The following is a 23,376-nucleotide window of genomic DNA, read 5'->3' as shown; positions in this document are numbered from 1 at the left end:
AAATTTGTTTTTGTTAGTAGATCGCGCAGTGTTTTGGATCGTGAGTGGAACAAAGCGACTTGTTCACAGAGTTCGGTCTGTGAAGACGCCACGAAGGGTTGTCAGATTGGAAAGTGATCTACCGAATTTGTGTACACCATAGCGACGTTATTCCATTGTTTAACCTCCATTATGAGACAGACAACACTGAAGAGCTGCCTGTTAAAGAGTCACCCTCTCTCAACAGCACCAGTTGATGACCGCGATCTACAAGTAATGGCTCGTAGGTATCCCGAAGAGAATGCAACAGAACTGCACACTGCCTTTTTGAAGGCATGTGGGAGGTATGTGTTACTCAAACCGTGTGCAACCGCTCCTGCGTCATCAGTTTTTCCCTTAGGCGTCCGCACAACAATACAAACCTCTCAGTACCGTTGAGCGCGAGGAAGGTGGGCCAAGGAACACTTGGAAAGAAACCCTGATCAGTGGTGTCGCGTTCTCTTCACCGTCGAGAGCACCGTTTGTCTAACTTCTGATGATCTTCTTTGTCCAGGTACCAATGCACATCTCAAGCAGCATATCCATCGGTTCAACAGGGAGGTAGATCTTCTTCTCTGAAGCCTCTCATCAATACTCCTACCTTTTCTTCAGTTCTACAATAAAAATTTGGGCGACTGTTTCGTCCGTCAGCGCGCTAGTGCACCAGCACGACATACCCACCTCGTAAACGGCTTGCTCCAGCTGGCAGGAATCATCCGAATGGACAGCTCTGCGCTAACGTTTGATATGAACGCGACTGAGCAACCTTAAAACCAGCTGCAACTTGCAGTTTGTCGTCGCAGGAACCCTTGTAGACAGGATGACGTCAAGAGGGCCGCCGTCGAAGTGTGGGACGTGCTTTAACAGCAACGTCTCGACTATTGAGTCCGACCTCCTTATGCCCGGCGTAGTGCAACAACCGGACGTGGAATTGTCGTTGAAAGTGTCTCCTGCAGAAATAGTGAGCCATGTTACCTCTGTAGTCGCCTATAATCGCGAAAGTGTTGCCGGCGCAATCTTTTGTGCACGAACTCACCCCACGATTATGCCCCATAAATGTTCGATGACATTAATGCCGGACGATATATAGCCATATCATTCGCTCATATTGTCCAAAATGTTCTTCAAACCAATCGTGAACAGTTGTGACATGGCGCATTGTCATCTATAAAACTTCCATCGTTGTATGGGAACATGAAGTCCATGAATAGCTGCAAATGGTCTCCCCAAGTAGCCGAATGTAACCATTTCTAGGCAATGATCAGTTCTGTTGGACCAAAGGACCCAGTACATTACTTGTAAATACAGCCCACACCACTATGGAGCCACCACCAGCTTGCATAATGCTTGCTTCCAACTTGGGTCCAGGGCTTTGCAGGGACTGCGTCACTCTCGAACACTACCATCACAGCTCCTACCGATTGAAATCGGGACTCATCTGACGAAACCACGGTTTTCCAGTCATCTAGGTGCCAACCGATGTGCTCACGAGCCCAGGAGAGGCGCTGCAGGCGATGTCGTGCTGTTAGCAAAGGGCCGCGCGGGGCAGCCGCGCGGTCTCAGGCGCTTTGACACGGCCAGCGTGGCTACCCCCGTCGGAGGTTCGAGTGCTCCCTCGGGCATGAGTGTGTGTGTTGTCCTTAGCCTAAGTTAGTTTAAGTTAGATGAAGTAATGTGTGAGCCTAGGGACCGATGGTCCCATAGGAACTTACCACAAATTGTTAGCAAAGCCACTCGCTTCGATCATCTGCTGCCATAGCCCGTTAACGGGCCAGATTTCGTCGCACTGCTCTAATGGATAGATTTTTTCGTACATCCGACACTGATTTCCGCAGTTATTTCGAGCAATGGTGCTTCTCAGTTAGCACTGACAATTCTATGCAAACGCCGCCGCTCTCGGTGGTTAAGTGAAGATCGTCGGCCACTGCGTTGTCCCTGGTGAAAGATAATTCCTGGTATTTGGTATTCTCGGCACACTCCTGATACTGTGGACCTCGGAATATTGAATTCCACAATTATTTCCGAAGTGGAGTGTCCCATGCTTCTAGTTCCAACTACCACTCCGCGTTCATAATGTATTAACTGCCGTCGTGCGGTCGTAATCACGTCAAAAACCTTTTCACATGAATCACATGAGTACAAATGACATCTCTCTAAGTGCATATCGCTATCCAGTCACTTTTGTTACTTCTGTGTATTTGTTCCCACATTGAGTTACTGCCAGTACATACACGATTTTTCACATGGTGATATTAGCATGGTTATTGGACCATGTCGCTTATCGCTTTAGGAATAACTTGCTTCTACATGATACCCCTATGCTCTTTGAACGTGGAAAGTTCACTATCACGTACCAACGAAGTTTTTCACGGCAGATCCGTTGTACAAATTATTGTCGGTGCACGTGTCGCACAAATTCTCTATGAAAATCCGAGCTTTGGACAGTATTTTTTACGTGAGGCAAGCATCTTGATTTGCTTGCAGCTGACTTGATTTCCCGAGACAGGCAATGGTGTTTACTGTCAAAAGCTCTGATTTCCTTAGAGAATTTTTTTTCCAGGACTATTTGAGGGAACACTGGTTGGTAATCGACGCGATATTTACAAGAAAACCTCTCACTTGCTTTTGGTATGCATATTATAGAATAGCGAATGCTACAAAATTCAGTGGCCGATTGTACACTGTCCAGTCAAATTGATGTGACCCCCTATCAAAAGCCTGGATAACCACTTTTTGCGGCGCGAACAGCTGTGAAACGTGCAGGAAGAGGGTCAGTGAAGCTTTGGAGGTTCCGAAAGGGATCTGGAGCCATGCCGACTTCAGTGCCGTGGTCAGCTGCTCTAGGTTTCTCAGTTGCCGATCCATGGCGCCAACAGCCCGATCGAGGTGGTCCCAAATTTTTGGTTAGGTTTAAATCCGGGGAGGTCGGTGGTCATGGGAATACTTTAAACTCTTGCTAGTGCTCTTCGAACCGCACACGTGCACTGTGAGCTGTGTGGCACGTTACATTGTAGTGCTGGTATATGTCATCGTGCCGAGGAAAAACAAATAGCATACAGTTGCGGCACGAACCAGATACTTAATAGGTACTAAAATTACTAAATTAATTTCCAAATTAATAAACGGTTGGTTTTGTAAAATGTGTTAGTTTTGTCCATACGGCTACGTTTCGCAACTGTAAAGTTGATGTGGGAGCCCTTGAGGGAGAGGCTCATGCAGTATCTTTGTACGGCTCTGACGAGTGGGTTCCTGTTATCAAAGGAGCGTGATACGCCCCTTCGCAAGATACACGCTACCGTTACACGCTAGAGATAGTGACGCAGTTCCCTGTGCCAACAGTATGTGTCACTAAGGAACGAGATAGGATTCATAGAAAATATTCTCATGAGTCTTTAGATCTATCGAATTCCCAAAGTCAAGGCCCATTTTCTTGCCTGGTTATTATGTTAGTAACCATGGTCATTCATGTCATAAGTGGCGAAACTAATGACAAAACATTTTTCAATAAATAACGCTACTACTGTATAAAGTAATGGTAGTACCACACCTGTTGTATGAATCTGAATGATGGACACAACCTAGAAAGTACAGAGCCCAAATCGCTGAGATGTGTCACTGCCTACACATTACTTGATAGGAAGAGAAGTGAAGATATCAGGGAAGACACAGTCGTTCTAGCTGGAACAAATGATGATCTGAAACCTAGGCTTTACTTGCTTGTGCAAGTAGAAAATGTATTTTCCCGTCTCCCGACAAGCTTTATATACCCACCACTGCTAGTACTGCCCCCTGCTGTGTGCGAGTGGTTATCGCATGTCGACGTCGAACATAGGCGGTAATATTTTACTCATAGATATGTCCACATAAAAGTAAAAGTGGTGGCATTTGCAGGATGTAAATCAGTTAGAGCCAAAATAATCATTAAAAATAAGGCAATGGAGCGAATTATCAAATTCTTTGGTGTTGGATCTATGATATTACTCTCTAATGGAATAATGATGTAAATACAAACTACAGAAATTTTAGCGTCTGTGTGGCACAACCAAACGTCATGTGGACAATAACGGAAGAGATACATTGCTTAAACTGTATAAAGTAATGGTAGTACCAAACTTGTTGTATGAATCTGAATGATGAGCAAGACTTACCGAAAGGGTAGAAAGTTCAGGGCTGAAATCGGTGAGATGTGTCACTGCCTACACATTACTTGATGGGAATAGAAGTGAAGATATCAGGGAAGAGGTAAAGGTATGTAATCTGGTCTGATAGTTAGTGAAGTTCTGCAACAAATGAGAAGAGCTTGTAACAAGAATGCAAGAAACCAGAACAACGAAGTAGCTGGCGAAGTATCAACAAAATCACGGAGAGAGGGGGGGGGGGGGGGGGGGGGGTTCCGTTCTCCCAAAGAAACGAAATACAGAGCAAAATATTGGAAGACGGAACAAATATGAGATGATGATAACAACATTTTCAGCCATTCTTTCTCAGTTTCTACACCATGTTAATCATGTAGATAAGAATAAATATTATCCATTTAAGCAGTTTAATGTTTATTTTACATCTAAACATTTCATCTGTGATTGTATTACAGATAATTAAATATCCGTAAAACAAACAGCAGTTGTTTAACTGTACATTACTAGTTATTAGACATACAATGTTTACTGGCAACACGTGTAGGTTAGCTCAGTGTTAACAGCTATAGGATTGTGATTTATCATCTACGAGGAGAACACGGCAAGTGCCATAACCCGATTTCCCAGAAATTTCGCTCAGTGAAAGAGGAGCCAAAATAAGCGAACTCGTGTCTCGATTTATCCGTAGATACTTGATCGTTTCTGAGAAAACGACGTCGAAGGTTTCGACTTACTTTAGTTGCCTTTCAGCGCGTGATAATCTCAGTCGAAATTGTGGCACACCTGATAGCATCGCGACCTCTCACTTTTGAGCCTGTGTTCATAACCCGGTAATTTTTTATTATTTTATTTTACTTTATTTTTATTTCATTTTTCTACCCATGTCCATTGAAGGTTGCTACACGAATGTTTGTCAAGTTACGGGTTACAAGGGTGTTACATTAATTCTAAAATTACAGCCTGCTTTCACTGTAAGTGTCATACTTTTATTATGTAATATATCCGTGTATGGTATTTTCATCGGTTAAAATCTTTTTAAATTCTCATATTCTTATAGTTCATTCATATACCAGTTCTTGTATTAATCCTTATATTTATTCTTCAGGACGTTTCAGTGCATTCCTTGGATGGTACCGATCGTAGAAACAATCGAAACATAGCAATTCGTAAGACCACCGGAATCACGGGAAGGCAGGTTTGCCACAGTGATATCTCTTCGTATGAATTTCACTCTAGAAAGAAACGTCGTCAATATTGCTGAAGATTTCACGAGTTGACAATTTCGTGGCAAACCATGCACAAAATATCGTTTTACCAAAAACAGGCGTTTTCAATTGATAATTAATTAAGATAACTACAAGAATTTCATCGAAAACAATTTCTAATATTTTCTCATTCATGTACTATTTTTTTTAAATTCAATCAGCAGATACAAATTTTGAGACGAATAAGGAAAACGTTATTTCAGTATACATTGGAAAACATTCGTGCAGTAATATTCTACAAACGTGGGTAGACACATGAAAAATAAAAATAATAATCGGGTTTCGACACGGGGGTGCTAAAGTGAGAAAGCTTGGCGCTAGGCAATGTACCTTCTTTTCGACTGGGAATATCGCAAGTTAAAAGGTGTCTAAAGTACGTCGAAATCTTTGACCATCGTCTTCTCAGAAACGGTCGAGTAACTACGGATAAGCTGAGATACGTCTTTGCTTATTGTGGCTCCTCTTCCACTGGGCGAAGTTTCTGGGAAATCAGGTTATGGCACTTACTATGTTCTCCTCGTCAGTTTGATACAGTATCATTGTCCATAGTAGGATAATCTAAACATTATACCTAGAAACACTGCATGTTCCATAACAAAATATATACCGTTAACCATTTATCTTGTTTCATACTTCAGTAATGTTACCTAGTACGAATTGGTGAAGCACCTGTGGTTGGAAACAAACTAAACGTTCGTTTGTTAAAAACTGATAATGTTTACTCTTGTATGTCTATATGATACACACAAATCAAATACAGGTTAATCGTCGTGATCGTTCACTATTTTTTTAAAATTCTGTTGCTGTTAACGACAATAATAATTTCATGTGATTTGGTGGCCTGGTGCGAGTCTTTCAACTGGACGCTGAATCGGCGACTTGAGTGTCCCTAACCTGCCCCCGTTACCCAACCGGAGAAAGAGGACCTACAGTTTGACGTGTTCGAACCACGTGTCGTTCCTAGCGACTCTTCGCATCGTTGAGAGATGTAGGCTACGTTAAACGCTGACTGAAAATCTGCGTGGCCCGACCGGAATTCGATCCCACGACCTCTCGGATCCCAGACACGCGCTTTACAGACTAGACAACAACTAGACCAACAGGCCTAACGCCGCTGAAGATAGGCATTGTTCTAGAACGCTTTGTGGGTGTTTATCAATAAATATTTATACGGTGGGTGGTTACTACGTGGATGTACTTCCCCTTCTTTCGTTTCCACTCGCGAATGGCGCTTGAGAACAAGCCTCCGTGTGAACTCGAATCTCTAATGTTACTCTCACGGTCTTTCCGCGAGATATATGCAGGAGGAACCAATATGTTAGTGGACTCGTCCAGGAACGTACGCTCTCGGAACTGCAACAGTAAACCACTTCTTAATTATGCCTCTCTTGTAGCAGCGTCTGCCTCTGGAGTTGGGCGAGTGAGTGCCTCACCAAAAGTGCACGTGACAAAACGCACTGCTTTTTTTTCTCTTTTGCCTTAATCAGTCCTACGTGGTTGCGGGACAAGGCTGAGGAGCGACAAACAAGCATCGGCCGAATGAAGGTTTTTTTCCTTTTTTTTAAGATAGCTTTTTCGTGGGTGGACTACACTTCCTGAGGATCCTTGCAATGAATCTCGTTCTACGACTAGTTTTATGTAGTCGTTCCATTTTATTTCGCTCCTCGCATACACACTCAGATATTTAATGGGCGACTGTTTCCATCTGTTTTTCAGTAATCAAAGAAAGACGTCCTTGCAACTATTAATGCACAAATGTTACATTTGTCTAGTTTGACGGTCAGGTGCCAACCTCTGCAGCGGGTGTCGATTCTCTGCAGGTCTTCCTGCGTGGCGTCACAGTGTACGAGTACTGAGCGTTACCACTTCTCTGTACACAACAGCATCATCCTCGAATAAGCTTATGGAGCTTCAAATATTGTCCACTATGTCATTCGTATACATATTCAGAAACAAATGGTCATAAAATACTCATGGGGGTATGTCCGAAGGGAGCTTAGGTACAAAGCTTCGTCTTCACTAAGAATAACATGCTGCGTTCCATTGGCAAGTACTCGTAAATATAATGACGAATTTGGCCAGATGTTTCGTGAGCTTCTGTCGAACGCCTTCCGGAAACCGACAGTATGTTATTTCTGTCCGTGTAAAGAGCGCGGTGTAGTTTTTATCACGCCGTTGACAGTTAGAGGTATTAATTATTAATGAAAACCAGCTGTATTATTTCACATCCATTGTGACACGACCGGTTTCGTTTCTTCGAACACCTTCACGTTGCCTGAATTAAACAAAACAGGAAGGTGTGCTAAAGCTACGGCATCTTAAAGACTTACACTGATTACATCCTTACCGAGTCCTGCTTAAGTCAACATAAAAACGACTGCCCAGACAGAGCCGCTTTACGACGAGAGTAAACATGTAAACGTAGTATTTTGCCGTTGTCGAGTGTGGTAGTCGACTATGGGATCATAATCATTACAAGCAACGACAAAACTTTAAGTACAGAACTAATGTGAAAGAGTGTACAATTCAATAGTAGAACCGAACAATACTTAACAACACAATTATCCACAATAACGCGGGAACAGGTGACAGTGTTTACATCAGACTACGTCGTCATTTGAGAGCTGTGACATTAAGTGAATAATTATGAAGTTGAGGTATCGCTCGTGTTGCAGGGCCAGCGACGGGGGCATGTACCAGACGCCGCCACCGCCGCCCAAGTCGCTGCCGGACAGCTTCCTGTCTGCTGAGGAGGGCGACCGGATCAGCGTGTCTTCGTCCAGCAGCCTCTACATGCCCATGTGCGGCTCCGGCGGCGGACACGCCAAGGTCTCGGTGAGTACCGGCTGCAGCGGCACATTTCGCATTACGTCAATCCTATGCCAGATATCGTTCATGTAACGAGGCAGCCGTCAATTTCAGGAGTCATGGACGAAGTGTGTTAAGACATAGATGGTCTTTGTTTTACGAGGGGAAGATCAATAACTAATGCAAAACATTTTTTTTCCGGGCAGTTTAGTTGAAAAACTGCGGAATCCGTTGTGGGACATCGTGGAATATTCGTGCTTCACCCCCTGTAGTTCCCTGAAGTTCCGATGTGTGGCGGCGCTATATGTACCCTTCAAAATACCGTCTGCAATAGTGCTGCTTTCCAAGCAGAGAGCTATCATTGAGTTTCTTTTGGTGGAAAATCAGAGCATCGCATATACACTACTGCCCATTAAAATTCCTACACCAATAAGAAATACAGATAATAAAAGGGTATTCATTGGACAAATATATTATACTAGAACTGAAATGGGATTACATTTTCACGCAATTTGGGTGCATAGATCCTGAGAAATCAGTACCCAGAACAACCACCTCTGGCCGAATAACGGCCTTGATACACCTGGGCATTGACTCAAACAGAGCTTGGATGACATGTACAGTTACAACTGCCGATGCAGCTTCAACACGATACCACAGTTCGTCAAGAATAGTGACTGGCGTATTGTGACGAGCCAGTTGCTCGGCCACCATTGACCAGACGTTTTCAATTGGAGAGAGATCTGGAGAATGTGCTGGCCAGGACGGCAGTCGAACATTATCTGTTTCCAGAAAGGCCCGTACAGGACCTGCAACATGCGATCGTGCATTATCCTGCTGAAATGTAGGTTTTCGCAGGGATCGAATGAAGGGTAGAGCCACGGGTCGTAACACATCTGAAATATAACGTCCACTATTCAGAGTGCCGTCAATGCGAACAAGAGGTGACCGAGACGTGTAACCAGTGGCACCCCATACCGTCACGTCGGGTGACATGCCAGTATGGCGATGACGAATACACGCTTCCAATGTGCCTTCACCGCGATGTCGCCAAACACGGATGCGACCATCATGATGCTGTAAACAAAACCTGGATTCATCCGAAAAAATTACGTTTTGCCATTCGTGCACCCAGGTTCGTCGTTGAGTACACCATCGCAGGCGCTCCTGTCTGTAAAGCAGCGTCAAGGGTAACCGCAGCCATGGTCTCCGAGCAGATAGTCTATGCTGCTGAAACGTCGTCGAACTGTTCGTGCAGATGGTTGTTGTCTTGCAAACGTCCCCATCTGTTGACTCGGGGATCGAGACGTGGCTGCACAATCCGTTACAGCCATGCGGTGAAGACGCCTAGACGCCTCTCATCTCAACTGCTAGGGATACGGGGCCGTTGGGGTCCAGCACGGCGTTCTGTATTACCCTCCTGAACCCGCCGATTCCATACCCTGCCAACAGTCATTGGATCTCGACCAACGCGAGCAGCAATGTCGCGATACGATAAACCGCAATCGCGATAGGCTGCAATGCGACCTTTATCAAAATCGGAAACGTGATGGTACGCATTTTTCCTCCTCCTACGAGGCATCACAACAATGTTTCACCAGGCAACGCCGGTCAACTGCTGTTTGTGTATGAGAAATCGGTTGGAAACTTTCCTCATGTCAGCACGTTGTAGGTGTCGCCACCGGCACCAACCTTGTGTGAATGCTCTGAAAAGCTAATCATTTGCATATCACAGCATCTTCTTCCTGTCGGTTAAATTTCGCGTCTGTAGCACGTCATCTTCGTGGTGTAGCAATTTTAATGGCCAGTAGTGTATTCGTAGGTGTTTGCAGAATGTCTACGGAGACATGGCAGTAAACTAAAACACGAGGCGTCTGTCATCATTGCAACAGGGTCGCGAAAACCTGTCCGATCTCTGGGGTGCCGGCCGGCCGCACGCAGCTGTGATTCCTACAATGTTGGAACGTGCGGACAGTCTCATTCGAGGTGATTAACAGGTCACAAACATCTCGCTGCTCAACAGGACATAGTAGTGTTGACTCATTCCTCTACTAGTTGCGGTAATCAAAGGTTTGTGCCCACTGGGTTACTCGCCGTCTAACAGAAGACCATGAAAAGCAATGAAGGACAATTTTTGCGGAACTGCTTCTGCATTACGAGGCTGATCACGACAAATTTTTGTCGAATCGTCACAGGTGATGAAACATGGGGTCATGACTTCGAATTGGTAACAAAAAGGCAGTACATGGAGTATCTCCATGTCACATCTTGCCCGAAGAGAAAGTTCAGAGCTGCAGCCTCAACCAGTAAAGTCATGGCGACGGTCTTCTGTTTGATGTTCTCCCTCATGGTGCAACGATCGACTCTGAAGCGTATTGTGCTACCTCAGGTAATTGAAGAAAGGGCTTCAGCGTGTTCGCCGCCGAAAAATTGCAGACGGACTTCTCCTTTTCCATGACGATGCAAGACCTCACACAAGTCTGCGCACCCAAGAAGAGCTCACAAAACTTCATTGGACTGGTCTTCCTCATCCGCCCTACAGCCCGGATCTCGCATCTCGCCTACTTCCGTTTGACTAATGAAGAGTACCATTCCATGGGAAGCAACACGTGGATGATGGGGAGGTTATTGATGCAGCAAGACGTTGGCTCCGATATCGACCTGTAGAGTGGTGTCATGTGGGTATACAGGCCCTCCGAGTAAGGTGGCGTAAGGGCGTCGCATTGAACGCAGATTATGTTGCTAAATAGGATTTCGTAACCAAAAGAGTGGGGGATAATATGGTGTATTGGAATCATGAATTTAACCAACCTGTTTTCAGAAAAAAGTGCTGCATTACTTACTGAACTCCCCAAGTATAAATAGCAGCAGTTAATACAGCTTCCTATAATGAAGTACAAACATTCAGACAACTATTCATAAGATTTCAAAGTGGTGCAAAGATTCCAATTTACTTTCCTTTCAAAAATGCAAAATTTTCTACTTCGCAAAAATAGAATAAAAATGGTACCCTCTGATTCCAGTATGGACAAGTGACAGTTACAGTCGCTCAGTTCTTACAAGCACCAGGTTATAACAATTTATCGTGATATGAAATGGAGCGATCACGTAGGCTCAGTAGGAGATAAAGCAGATGGCAGCCTCGGTTCATTGGCAGAACTCTAGGGAAATGGAATCAGTGTACGAAGGAGATTTCTTAGAAAACATTCCGAATGATCACATGTTTGTGTGATCCATGGTAGAGCGTCACGGAGATGCCGGAAGGACTGAACTAACAAAAGCTTTATGATACAAACTATCCCTTGAAAGCCTGCTTAGTAAGTTTCAAGAACCAACTTAAGTAAAGAATCTAAGAGAATACTACAATTCCCTACGTATTGCTCCCGTAGGGATCGCGATGATACGATTAGATTAAATACAAGACATGTTCAGAAAGTAAGTTTACTAGATTTCCATATTTGTATAGAAAAAGAGTACTTTAACAAAAAATTACAGGGTATTGTTGATACACTTGTTTACTGATTTTCCACATAATCGCCATCCCGTTCACTGCAAGTAGTGAGCTGTGACACAAACGTCTTTATGCCCTCCTCGAAGAACTCTCCCACCAGCTCCTTCCCCCACATTTGAACCACTGTATGCTTCTGCTCGTCGGTTGTAAATTTAATTCCACCCATGTGTCCCTTCAGGGAGGCGCAAAGATGATAATCCTAAGGCGCCAAGTTAGGGGAGTACGGAAAGGGGATTCAAAACATCCCAACCAAATGAGTCCATAACCTCCTCCTTGGCTAAGGCTGTGCAACAAGCACGCTCCTGTGGTCAACATTCCCCTCCTTTCGTTTTTAATGCTCCTTTTGATTTTTTTAGGATCTTATAATATCGATTTGCACTGATGTTCTCCCCCTAAGGCAGAAATTCGACCAAAATGATGCCTTTTCGGATCCAAAACACTAAGGTCCCGATTTTTTTTGCCCGAAATTGTGGTTTTGAATATTTTGACAGATAGAGAATTGGTGTGACGCCACTGTGACGTCTGTCGTTTTGCATCAGGCGTCTAATGAGGCGCCCACGTTTCATCTCCAGTCACAATGCATAGAGCCCAGGAAACCCTCATCTTCCAATTCAAGTCGCTCAAGAAACTCGTGGATGCTAGTGACCAGATTTTTCGCATGTTGCTCTATCAGCTGTTTTCAATCCTATCTTGTACACAGTTTCCGGTATCCCAGCGTTTCTGTGATAGTCTTGTCTTGTATAAGAGAGTTCTGGAGAGTAGTGGAAACGTCGCAGAAATTTCATCCACTGCCAATCGGCGGGCTTCATGAATAGTTTCCACGATTGTTTGCACCAACTCATCAGTCAAAACGGAAGGTCTTTTCACTCCTCTGTTCGTCATGAACATTTATTCTGCCTCCAATAAACCCCTTACGCCACATAAACAGACTCGTTCTGTTCACAATAAGTTCCCCGTAAAGCGTTTTCATTTGCGAAAAAAATTAGGTAGATGTTATTCCGTGCGCGAATAGGAAGCGGTTCACAGCACGTGGTTCACACTTGGCGGGATTTCTTACTGGTATCCTTCACCCCACCTGTACGATGCAATGTGAGCTCACATACTATCGTGTTTGTGCGATGCTAATTGCGGTCAGTGTTGTCAGCCTTCAAAACAATAGCAGAAACCTTAGCCCGTTGTAGTCACAGTAATTTACTTTCTGGACTTGTCTCATAAGCCCACACAGAGGCGTTTAAGCAGTCGGTCGTTTCGCGCTACATAACGTGAGTGGAACAGGAAGAAGCCCTGGTAACTGATAGAATGGGAAGTATCCTCTGTGTTGCACTTCAGTGATCTGCAGAGTATGGATGTAGATACCGATTGGAAACGGTAGAATTCCCATGTCGTACCAGCATTATTAACTCAGTTCCAGTCAAACAAGAGTATACTAATATGTTGTCTGTCCCCAGAGGGCACCAAATTTTACTTAATAAACTGTAGAATGTGATGGAACACAGCAGTGTCACCAACACCATCTTGCTGAAGCTGTGGTTCCAAGAATTGCTCTTTGACACTAAGGGTTATCTTGAGGTGTCTCGTTACTCCATATGGGGCAGTTACGTTCCTTAACTTTTCCGCAGATGTGATATGTGGCTTCATCAGTGTACAAAATTTGATGCGTGAAGTGTTCGTTGTGTGCAGCCACTATCAGATCATAACATGCAGCTTGCCGAGGTATGAAATCTGTGTGGTCTAATTTGTGAAGCACCTGATTGTGGTACACTTTTCTTAGTGTACAGTGTAATTCTTTATAATCGTTGATTTCGGGTCGTCAAACTTGGTAAAACGACGAGTTGATGCAGTCAAGAGTTTTCTGATTAGCTGAACAGCCTCTTGTGAAATAGGTGGTCCTCCTGCGCGTGATTTGTCGGCAACGTTTCCAGTTCTGTGGATCTTATTAACAAGTAACAAAATGTCTTGTCTTGTTGGCGCTGGCTTTTGAAATTTCCCGGTTGAAATTTCCCGGTTCACTCCTGCTGCACCTCCATATAACAAAAAAAAAAATCATGCAATCGCTCACAAACAAAAGACACACGTGCTGATATCGTATGCATTCTTATTGATTATTCCGAAAAATAATAGACCCACGTTATCACAGAAATTGATTGTGATAATGTATTATGTAAATGATCCATTAGTTTTTGGAAATGGATGACCACCCTGTACGTGTCGAGCCAATTAAATATTTGCGGAAATACTTCATATGATCGTATTTTGATCATTAGTTGATGGTGTCGGACGCCTTTCGGAAATCTAGGAAAACAGAATTTACCTGAATTTGTCGTTGCAAGATGTCGTTTTATCAATGAAGCGAGCTGTTTTTCACTTAGACTTCTTTCCTAAATCCGTGCTGATTTTTTGAGAGAAACTTGCTTTCCTCCAGGAACGACATCATGCTTCAGGGTAGCTTTCGTATGAACAAAAAGCTATTAATCGGAACATTTGTAAAACATACGAACCCTACAAATCACATACCGTATTTCCATTGATGTAGAACGTGTTATGTTACACGCTGAATTTTTAGAAGTACAGGGCGATCCATATAAGCCTGAACTACTTCAGTGGGTCATAATTCCCTCCAAAAGCTCGTAGAAACGTGGAAGTAGTTGTAATGGCCTCAGTAGCTGTGGAGAAATCAGAATGAGGTACTACGTTGGTCGATATAATGCCGCGCTTACTCGGCTCGTGCTAGTTCGTTAGTTGTCTCGTCTGTCGCCGTTTGTAAAGTCTGAGTGTGTAGTTGGGGCCGCGTGACAATAGCGAACAAATTAGTGATTGGTTCACAGTCTTTAGCTGGCAGAAACAAACGGTACATACTTCGAGAGTCGCTTTTCATCGTGAAAACATATTGGAAGGCAGACTCATTGGTTACGACACAATAGGCGTTCCGGAAAGAATTTAGTGTACGCAGTGTTCAGACAGGCAACAATTTTATTCATTGTAAGGAAGCTGGGGACAACTGTGACAATGGTAAGCACAGACCAAGTGTGAGTGCACGGTTTATTAATAATGTTCGAAGACGCTGGGCGAACTCTCCAGGGAAATCGTTGCGTCGGTTGTGCCATGAGACAGCGACTTCATATGGCACATGTTAGAGAGCTGCGAAGATATCGGTATTAAAACCATACAGAGTGCACATGATGCAAGCGTTGCAAGAAACAGTTAATGAGAAAAGAACTCGTTACCGTCGATGGTATCAGAGGTTTTTTTATTCAACGTCAGGACATTCTCCATATAACTTGCTTTACAAGTGAGGCATTGTTCCATCTGTCAGGTTACATCAACACACAAAACAGCAGGTACTGAGATGTAAACCACCATATCATCCACGTAACACCACTGCATGATGAAAGGTTTGGAGTGTGGTGCGCGGTGTCAGCTTCCGGGATTGTTGGCCCCATTTTCTTATGTACAACCGTAGACACTACAATGTATACGGGCGTCTTCAATACATTTCTGGAGCAGCTGGTTGAGACCAAATATCTACAAGGTTATATCCAACAAACGACAACATGTCGCACGTCTAGCGCTTCCATGCAACTTGTAGCAAGTTTACGAATAATCTCAAAAAATTTGTGCCCCCCATCCCCCACCGCCCGCGATCATCCGACATAACACCCTCGGGTTTTTTCTTGTGAGGGTATCGTAAAAGCTGAGTGTACAAGAATAGACCAAGAACAACTGCAGAACTCCGTGAGGTCGTTACACACGAAATTAGAAACATTAGCGAGGATACACTTCAGGAATATGGTCAAACAGTACAGCTGTGCATTGTTGTTGGTAGAGGGCACTTCCAAATTTCCTGTGAGGACTGTGTGTGTGTGTGTGTGTGTGTGTGTGTGTGTGTGTGTGTGTGTGTGTAATCTTCCAATTGTGTATTATCACCTCCCAGAATTGCGAATGTGTCCAATTATTGGTCCCAATGTTGTGGCTTAATGAAGTATCCAGGTTTATATGGATTGCGTTATAGCTTTCCACTGCAGCAATCACTTCGTCATCACTGGCGGATTGTTGTTCTCGCATGGCTCCCTTCCGTTTTCGGAAGAGGAAGAAATCCTCTAGGGCGAAATGTTATGAATAAGGTAGTTATGGAAAGATTTCATAGCTTCGCCTGACAATAACCCAAAATTCCATGAGCGGTGGAAAAGTGCGCATTTCCCTCCTGGAGTTAGAGCACTCGCAATCACTCTTCGCCTCTTCTGCTTTTTATCACGCCGCTAATTAGGTAGAACATTCCGTAGCACTTCGCCATAATTGTGTGGCAATTTCTTGCATAGTCAACGATTCCGTGAAAGTCCAAAAAGATAGATAGCATACCTTCTCAGAAGAGGACTGCGGCCTTGTCTCCGTTACCAGAGGTGATTTTGTAGGTTTTCATTCTTTGCTTGTAACTTTCGTTTCTGTTCCTTCTGTGAATATAACTATGCAGATCGCTTAATGTCTGTATTTATAATGCTCTTTCGGTTACTAACATACTCAGTCAAAACTTAGAGCTTGTGAAAGAAGATTCGGGGTCAGTACCAATAAAACCGATAGGTTTTACTGATGCTGATGCCGAACCTTGTTCTACACCTTCCGAGTTTCATCTGATTAGGGAAGTAGCCGGAATGACATTATAAATAAACACATATATTAAGCGATCTAGTTGGTTTTATTTACAGTGATCGCACACTCACGCAGAAAATTTGTTTCCTTAATTAATAAATGACAATATGAAAGCTAGCGATCGTCGTTGGTTCGTCCGTCAGAAGTGGTCTGCCACTCCTTAGTGAGACTTCCAGACAACCTTTCCTGCATTCAGAATTTCGTATGCTGACGCATTATACCGATACACAGTCACAATTTCATCGGGAATTTCCTTCTACGCTTTTCCTTGCAAATTCAAGTGACGAATCAGTGCACGCGCCACCACATTACTCACCACTGCAACCATCGTGCTTCTTTCCGCTACAGCTACTCGAAAATAATACCACTAATAACAGAAACCGAAACTGCACTGCCAGTGCTAATACACACGTTCAGATTCTCACTTTATTTGAAGCCTACTTCTGTGTGTTGCTGTTCGACTATATGTATACTGAGTGACATCCAAGCGCAATTTTGTGAAACTGCCCGTGAACTGTATGACTTAGTTGTTTTCGAGTTTACAATGTTTGACCTAGCCTTTTATTGTACTCCCTAAAATTGTATTGTCCATCTAATAAAATACTGAACCACATCAGTATCGCGAAAATAACTGCTGACACGAAAGCGTCTTTCCGTATAGCTTAGGTACCTTCCTCTTTCTCCGTTTCTTTCACGAACAATAATATTCATTTTTGTCACCTGTATCTATAAGGCAACTTATCGGCCATAGTCACGCAAGCTGTGGACACCTTTTGGGTAACTGAACATGCGAATTTCAGTTTCAGTTTTGTTTCAAAATCTAAAAAGAGAAATAGTGTTCATTACTGGATTCCAAATCCGAACATATTAGGAAATTATGCGCCTTCTGCTGCAGACCGTAGCTCGTTAATATTGCCGTTACCTTTACTACCGTAGGGAATGGTTTTGTTAACAACTGTTCATCGTTTTCCGTATTTCAATTTCCATTGCATGTTTTGAAGAAAATGTCAGACTCAATTTCTCCGCACTGAAACCATCCACAGTTTCGAAGCTATTACTTGTTTGTGAATGGAAATAGATCGTACATTCTTAAGTAGCGCAAATGATGAGTTACACGAGAGGTTCGACGTACCTCTGTATTTGGGATACACTTGTTTTAATCAGTTAGATACGGAAGTGACAATTCGATGTTGTTTGTTTGTAGTTTTCACAAACGGTGATACCACATATTTTAACTAGTCTGTGTAGGCAAGGTCGATAACGGACGCTCAGTCCCTCCGTAGGGCTGCGTTATTGCTGATCACCATATTATGCAACAGTGCCAGGGTAAAATTCGAAAGCACTCCACAGAGACTCAAGGGGCGAAAGAGTGTGACATTGTTATGTTGATGGTAATTTGTTATGTTGATGGTAATTTGTTATGAATGGTGACATTAACCTCGTAACTGGATGTTTTCCACAGAACTATTGCAATAAGGCGTACGTATTTTTAATTAGAGGGCGGTGAAATTAAAGCAACAAATATTGTTCGTAGTGACATACGTAATGCATCACTGACACGGGGAATTTTTGTAGACAGTTTAAAACATGCAATTGTTAAAGCTTATCGTAAGGAAGCTTTCAAGAAAGTGTTAAATCATTGTCCAATTTGTTTACTGACATATTTTTTTCAAAACATTGGAAAAAGTAATGTACTCAACAGTAGACTCACATTTAAATAGAAACAGTTTGCACAGGATATCACAGTTACGATTACTCAACAGAGAATGCTATTTACACATTCACCCACGAAATATTACAAGCTTTAAGTCATAAAATATTGCCAGTTCGTAATTTTTTTTGATCTTTCCAACACGTTTGATTGTGTAGGTCATGTTACGTTTTTATTTACTTATTGCATATTTAGCCTTACCAGTTTAGGGCTGTAAGGACTTCTCTCGCATGTGACCAGAAATAACACATACCAAAAAAATTACATAACCAGTCACATTAACAATAATTTGCGTTATTAAAAATTATATATGGTAGTAATAATAGTAACACTAATAATAATAATAATAATAATAATAATAATAATAATAATAATAATAATAATAATAATAATATAGAGGCGTTAAGAAGGATATTGTTAGTTTAGCCCATGTGAAGCCTTGTTTGGTATTGTAAGAAGTGGAAGGCGTAATGAAACAGGAGAATATTGAAATGAAGGTGACAGTGGCTTTGTGGAAATAACAGACTTTCCATAAAGGACTCATGTAGGCAAAAAAAGGGGGGGGGGTGTTAAGGGAGCGAGTATTGACGAGAGTGAACTACAGACAAGAATAGTAAAGATATAACTGCTCGTATTGTGACTGAAGTTGGGCCATTACCTGTATTTTGAAGTGTCGCTCGTATGCAGCAGTGGTATGGTCGAATTTGCCGTAAATTATCATTCACGGCAAAAATATTCAGTTCTTGTCTAATATTTCCTGTCCAATTTGGTGCAACTTTTGACTGCCCGTAAAATTTCATTTCAGCCGCCTGAACATGGCAAAAATCTCCGCTATTCGCAACCCAGAATTCACTTCCATGCAGTAGAACAGGCACAACAATCACATGATGGAATTTAATTTTTGTCTCTCTTCGTGTACTTTTTAATTTTCTGTTGTAGTGCCACGTATATTCTGGTGTCTATTTCTCAGTAATTTAAAATCTGCATCCTAATCTTCGTTAAAAGTAATGTAGCTCCCTAGGTAATTGACCTGTTGCAAAATCTGATAGTCAGTTACAGTTTTGTTTTATACTGGGCATTTCTTGTGCAACGCCGAATCATTCATAAGGCAATCAGATTTTTGTAATTTTTTGTATTCATGGTACGTGAAGTTCAGAAATCAAATATTACTCACACGAAGCAAAACATGAAACTCTGATAAATTGTCGAGAATATAGAAGTTGAAGTTTTCCAACAGTCGTGTATATTCCACGTAAAGACCAATTACTTCAACAGGCACGCGACCCCATTGTAGAGTGCTTACCCACCATGTCAGGATCCTGGTTTCGATTCCTAGCCGATTCTAATTTTTAAACAAAGGATTATTTTACAATCATTTCCGTGAAGCGTAAAATACACGAAGATGAAAGAAGTCAGTACTGACTGAGACTGTTAATTGCTGGATCGCTGGGTTTAAGTCTCGTTTACATCATTCCTTTTTTCCGTGTAGTTCGAATACCTAAAATATAATAAAATTCATCAAATAGAAGCTAATTGCCATATATCTAATTGTCTTTTTAAGAAAAAAGCGCGCCTTCGTATTTCTAATTACACGTCTCACACAAAATTCCTATTTTATATGCAGATATAAATTCTTAATTACCTATATTTTATCAGAGACTGTTAGTGAAGGTTGTTTAACGTAAAAATTAGTACCAATTAATTTTTTTTTTCAGTCTTCGGTGTTTTATGCGTCAAGGAAATGCTCATGGGACAAAATGGTTCAAATGGCTCTGAGCACTATGGGACTTAACAGCTGAGGTCATCAGTCCCCTAGAACTTAGAAATACTTAAACCTAACTAACCTAAGGACATCACACACATCCATGCCCGAGGCAGGATTCGAACCTGCGACCGTAGCGGTCTCGCAGTTTCAGACTGTAGCGCCTAGAACCGCACGGCCACTCCGGCCGGCTGCTCATGGGATATGCACCTTTGTTTCAAAGACTGTTACAACCGGTAATCCAACCCAGGTCTCCCACGTTGTAGACAGACATTTCACCACGGAGTCCTGTGAAAAAAAGAGTTTGTTTTGGGGTTCTGAAGACGCTCAGAAATCTTCAGTGTCGATTTTCTCGAGACTTTTTGAGAGATGCAGCGAACTGCTTTGGGATATTGATATTTAAGTTCTGAATTTCACATACCAGAAATATGTATAAAAAAGCACAAAATCCGGTTACCGTGTGGTATTCTTGTTACATTTATTGCTATCTTATAATCCTTCCCAAGTAAGAATAAAAGATGGATTGACTTTTGTAGATCGTCGTCAGCATTTGCCATTAATATGTAATCAGTCAATAATAATAGTATATTATATATTTATTATGGGCTATATGGATCATTTACGGCTTTCTTTCTTTCAAATTTCTGATGGTGTCTATATAAATTTTAAAAAAGAGTGAATTCCTCCACTGAATCTCTGTCGCACGATCCTCTCCTGCACATACCAGTTAGGTTCCTTTCAGAGTATGCTGATGCAACAGCTCTACTTAACAATCGATAAAAGTGCTCGCTCAACGAAAGATCCGTACTCAAAGACTGCAAAGCTGCATAGGTCACACCAGTATTCTAGAAAGGCATTCTCACTCTGGCGTCTTCCTCCTCTGCGGTTAGTTTTGTGTGTCCATTCTACTTTCAATGGAACTGTACGTATACTTCCAAATATTTAATGGGTGTACCTGCTTCCAGTAATTATTCTGGAATCATGTAATCATACAATAACGGGTCTTTCCGTCTGCTTAGCGCAGTACATTACATTTGTTAATGGCCGAGCGCTTCTAGGCGCTTCAGTCTGGAACCGCGCGACCGCTACGGTCGCAGGTTCGAATCCTGCCTCGGGCATGGATGTGTGTGATGTCCTTAGGTTAGTTAGGTTTAAGTAGTTCTAAGTTCTAGGGGACTGATGACCTGAGATATTAAGTCCCATAGTGCTCAGAGCCATTTGAACCATTTGAACATTTGTTAACATTGAGGGTCTACTGACAACATCTGTATAAAGCGTCCGTCTGCTGCATTTGTATACAATGTGCTACCTTTGTCACTTTTATATTACCAATAGCAACATCCACAAACAGCTTCATCGGAATTACGACGTTCTCCACTATTTCGATAGTATACAGGCTGGAGAAAAAAGCGTGATAAGATCAGAGTAGGGTAGGGTAAAAATAACCATAGGTCTGAAATGCAGCGTTATGGAGCTACAGCCACAAAAAAACAGCCAATCATCTTCCACCATCAAAGAAGACGAAGTAAATGTTACAGAATTCGAACCAAGATGCTGCCAACATCATTTACTTAAGAGGAGTATCATCGGTGTAGTAAAGCAGTTTACATTACTAAGACTAGGCATTCCGTATAGATTATTTAGGCCTACCAGTTAGATCGCTTTTAGAGCTCCGTACTGAACAATCGTATAAAACAGCTCGTTCGACGAAAGGTGCGTACCTAAAGACTGGAAAGTTGCACAGGTCACAGAAATAATCAAGATAGGAAGCAAGAATAATCCGACGAACAACAGACCCTGATTACTGAAGTCAGTTTGCAGTAGTATTTTGGTACATGTGCTGTGTTTGAACATATAAATTACCTCTAAGACAACGATCTGCTGACCCATAGACAGCAGCGATTCACAAAATATCGTTCGTGTGAAACACAAGTTGCTATTTATTCTTGCGAAGTAGATGGTGCAATCGACTGAAGATCTCAAATTGATTCCATACTTCTAGATTTCCGGAAGGCTTTCGATACCTTTCCTCTGAAGTGGCAGACTTCTAATCAGACAGCGTGCCTATGGGATACCGCGCCAGTTGTGGGACTGGATTCGTGGTTTCCTGTCAGACGTACATTCCGCGGTAACTGACTGAAAGTCATCCGGTAAAACGTAAGTGATATTTGGCGTTCCCCAACGTAGTGTTATGTGACCAGTGCTCTTTCTAATCTATATGAATGATTTAGGAGATAATCTGAGCAGCCATCTTACATTGTGTGCAGGTGATGCTTTCATTTACCGTCTAGTAAAATCATCAGAAAATCAAAACCAAACCAACTTCAAAATAATTTAGACAAGACATCTGTAAGATGCGAAAAGTGGCAATTGACGCCATATAAAGAAAGTGAGGTACCAAAAAGAAATCCGTTAAATGTTCAAATGTATGTGAATTCCTAAGGGACAAAACTGCTGAGGTCATCGGTCCGCAGACTTACACACTACTTAAACTAACTTATGCTAAGAACAACACGCACACACCCATGTCCCAGGGAGGACTCGAACCTCCGGCGGGAGGGACCGCGCAATCCCTGACATGACGCCTGAAACCGCGCGGCAAGAAAACCGTTAAATTTAAGTTACATGATTATCACATAAATCTAGTAGGAGATAAACAAAGTATTAAAAGAAGGGGAATTGAATTATGGCAGAAACTTTGGAATAATGACGAGACAGGGCGAAGAACACATGAGCTACTTCCAAACATACAGCGTTGTCACTCCGCTGCTCGACTCGCTGCGGCTCACATCGTTACCGTCGCTCGCGCACGCCAACGCCACTAGCCCAACGCCATGTCCGGACGCGGAAAGGGAGGCAAACTTGCTGCTGTGGCAAAGCTTCTGCTCACGGTGGCAGGAGACGGCCGCGGCAGCAAGAAGAAGAAGAGGCGAAGCAGACCGCAGCACAAGAGGCAGTGCTACCGCTGCCAGAAGGTCGGGCACGTCGCCAAGACGCGCAAGGAGGCAGTTGCGTGCTTGAAGTGCGCTAAGGCGCATGACACAGGCGACTGCGACAAGCCACAACACGTGGCGCCCACGTGCGCCAACTGTGGGGGCGCGCATGCCGCAAACTCGCGCGGCTGCGCGTACCTAAAGCAGAGGACGCAGGCCGCCGCAAGAAAAGCGGCAAATAAGGAAGAGGTTGCGGCCCCACAAGGACCGCGCCAACAAGATGTCGGCGAGGCGGGAATGCCGCCCAGCGCCGCCACCGACGACGCAGTGGCTGCTCTCAAAGCCGCAATGGAGGCAGAGAGGGCAGCCACTCAGAAGGAGCTCGTCTCCGTTCACCGGCAGCTGCAACAGCTGCGGGAGGAACTCAGGCTGGCGACGAAGAAGAAGACACCTGCCCCCGACGCCACCCCCACGGTGGCCCGACAAGTATGGGTGGACGCGGCGACGCAGACGAGTGTTTCGCCGCGGACGGACGCAGCAACACAAACGGACGTCGCCCCGGAATCTGTAGCAATACAGGAGACCGGG

General features: G+C 43.2%; 1 protein-coding gene across 1 annotated transcript in view; it reads left to right on the top strand.

Annotated features, from left to right (window-relative positions):
- The window catches only part of LOC124805674 (ankyrin repeat and SAM domain-containing protein 1A-like), a 586,984-nt gene that overhangs the window by 441,873 nt on the left and 121,735 nt on the right, over positions 1-23,376 (top strand). The window contains exons 8-9 of the mRNA XM_047266244.1: positions 2,788-2,842; positions 8,095-8,254. Of these exons, the coding sequence (XP_047122200.1) occupies positions 2,788-2,842; positions 8,095-8,254 (215 nt within the window). The remainder of the gene's footprint in view (positions 1-2,787; positions 2,843-8,094; positions 8,255-23,376) is intronic.

The sequence above is a fragment of the Schistocerca piceifrons genome, chromosome 7 (assembly GCF_021461385.2).
Source record: "Schistocerca piceifrons isolate TAMUIC-IGC-003096 chromosome 7, iqSchPice1.1, whole genome shotgun sequence".
NCBI classification, from domain to species: domain Eukaryota; kingdom Metazoa; phylum Arthropoda; class Insecta; order Orthoptera; family Acrididae; genus Schistocerca; species Schistocerca piceifrons.
The sequence above is the reverse complement of the archived record's forward strand: the minus strand, read 5'-3'. Positions and strand labels throughout refer to the sequence as shown.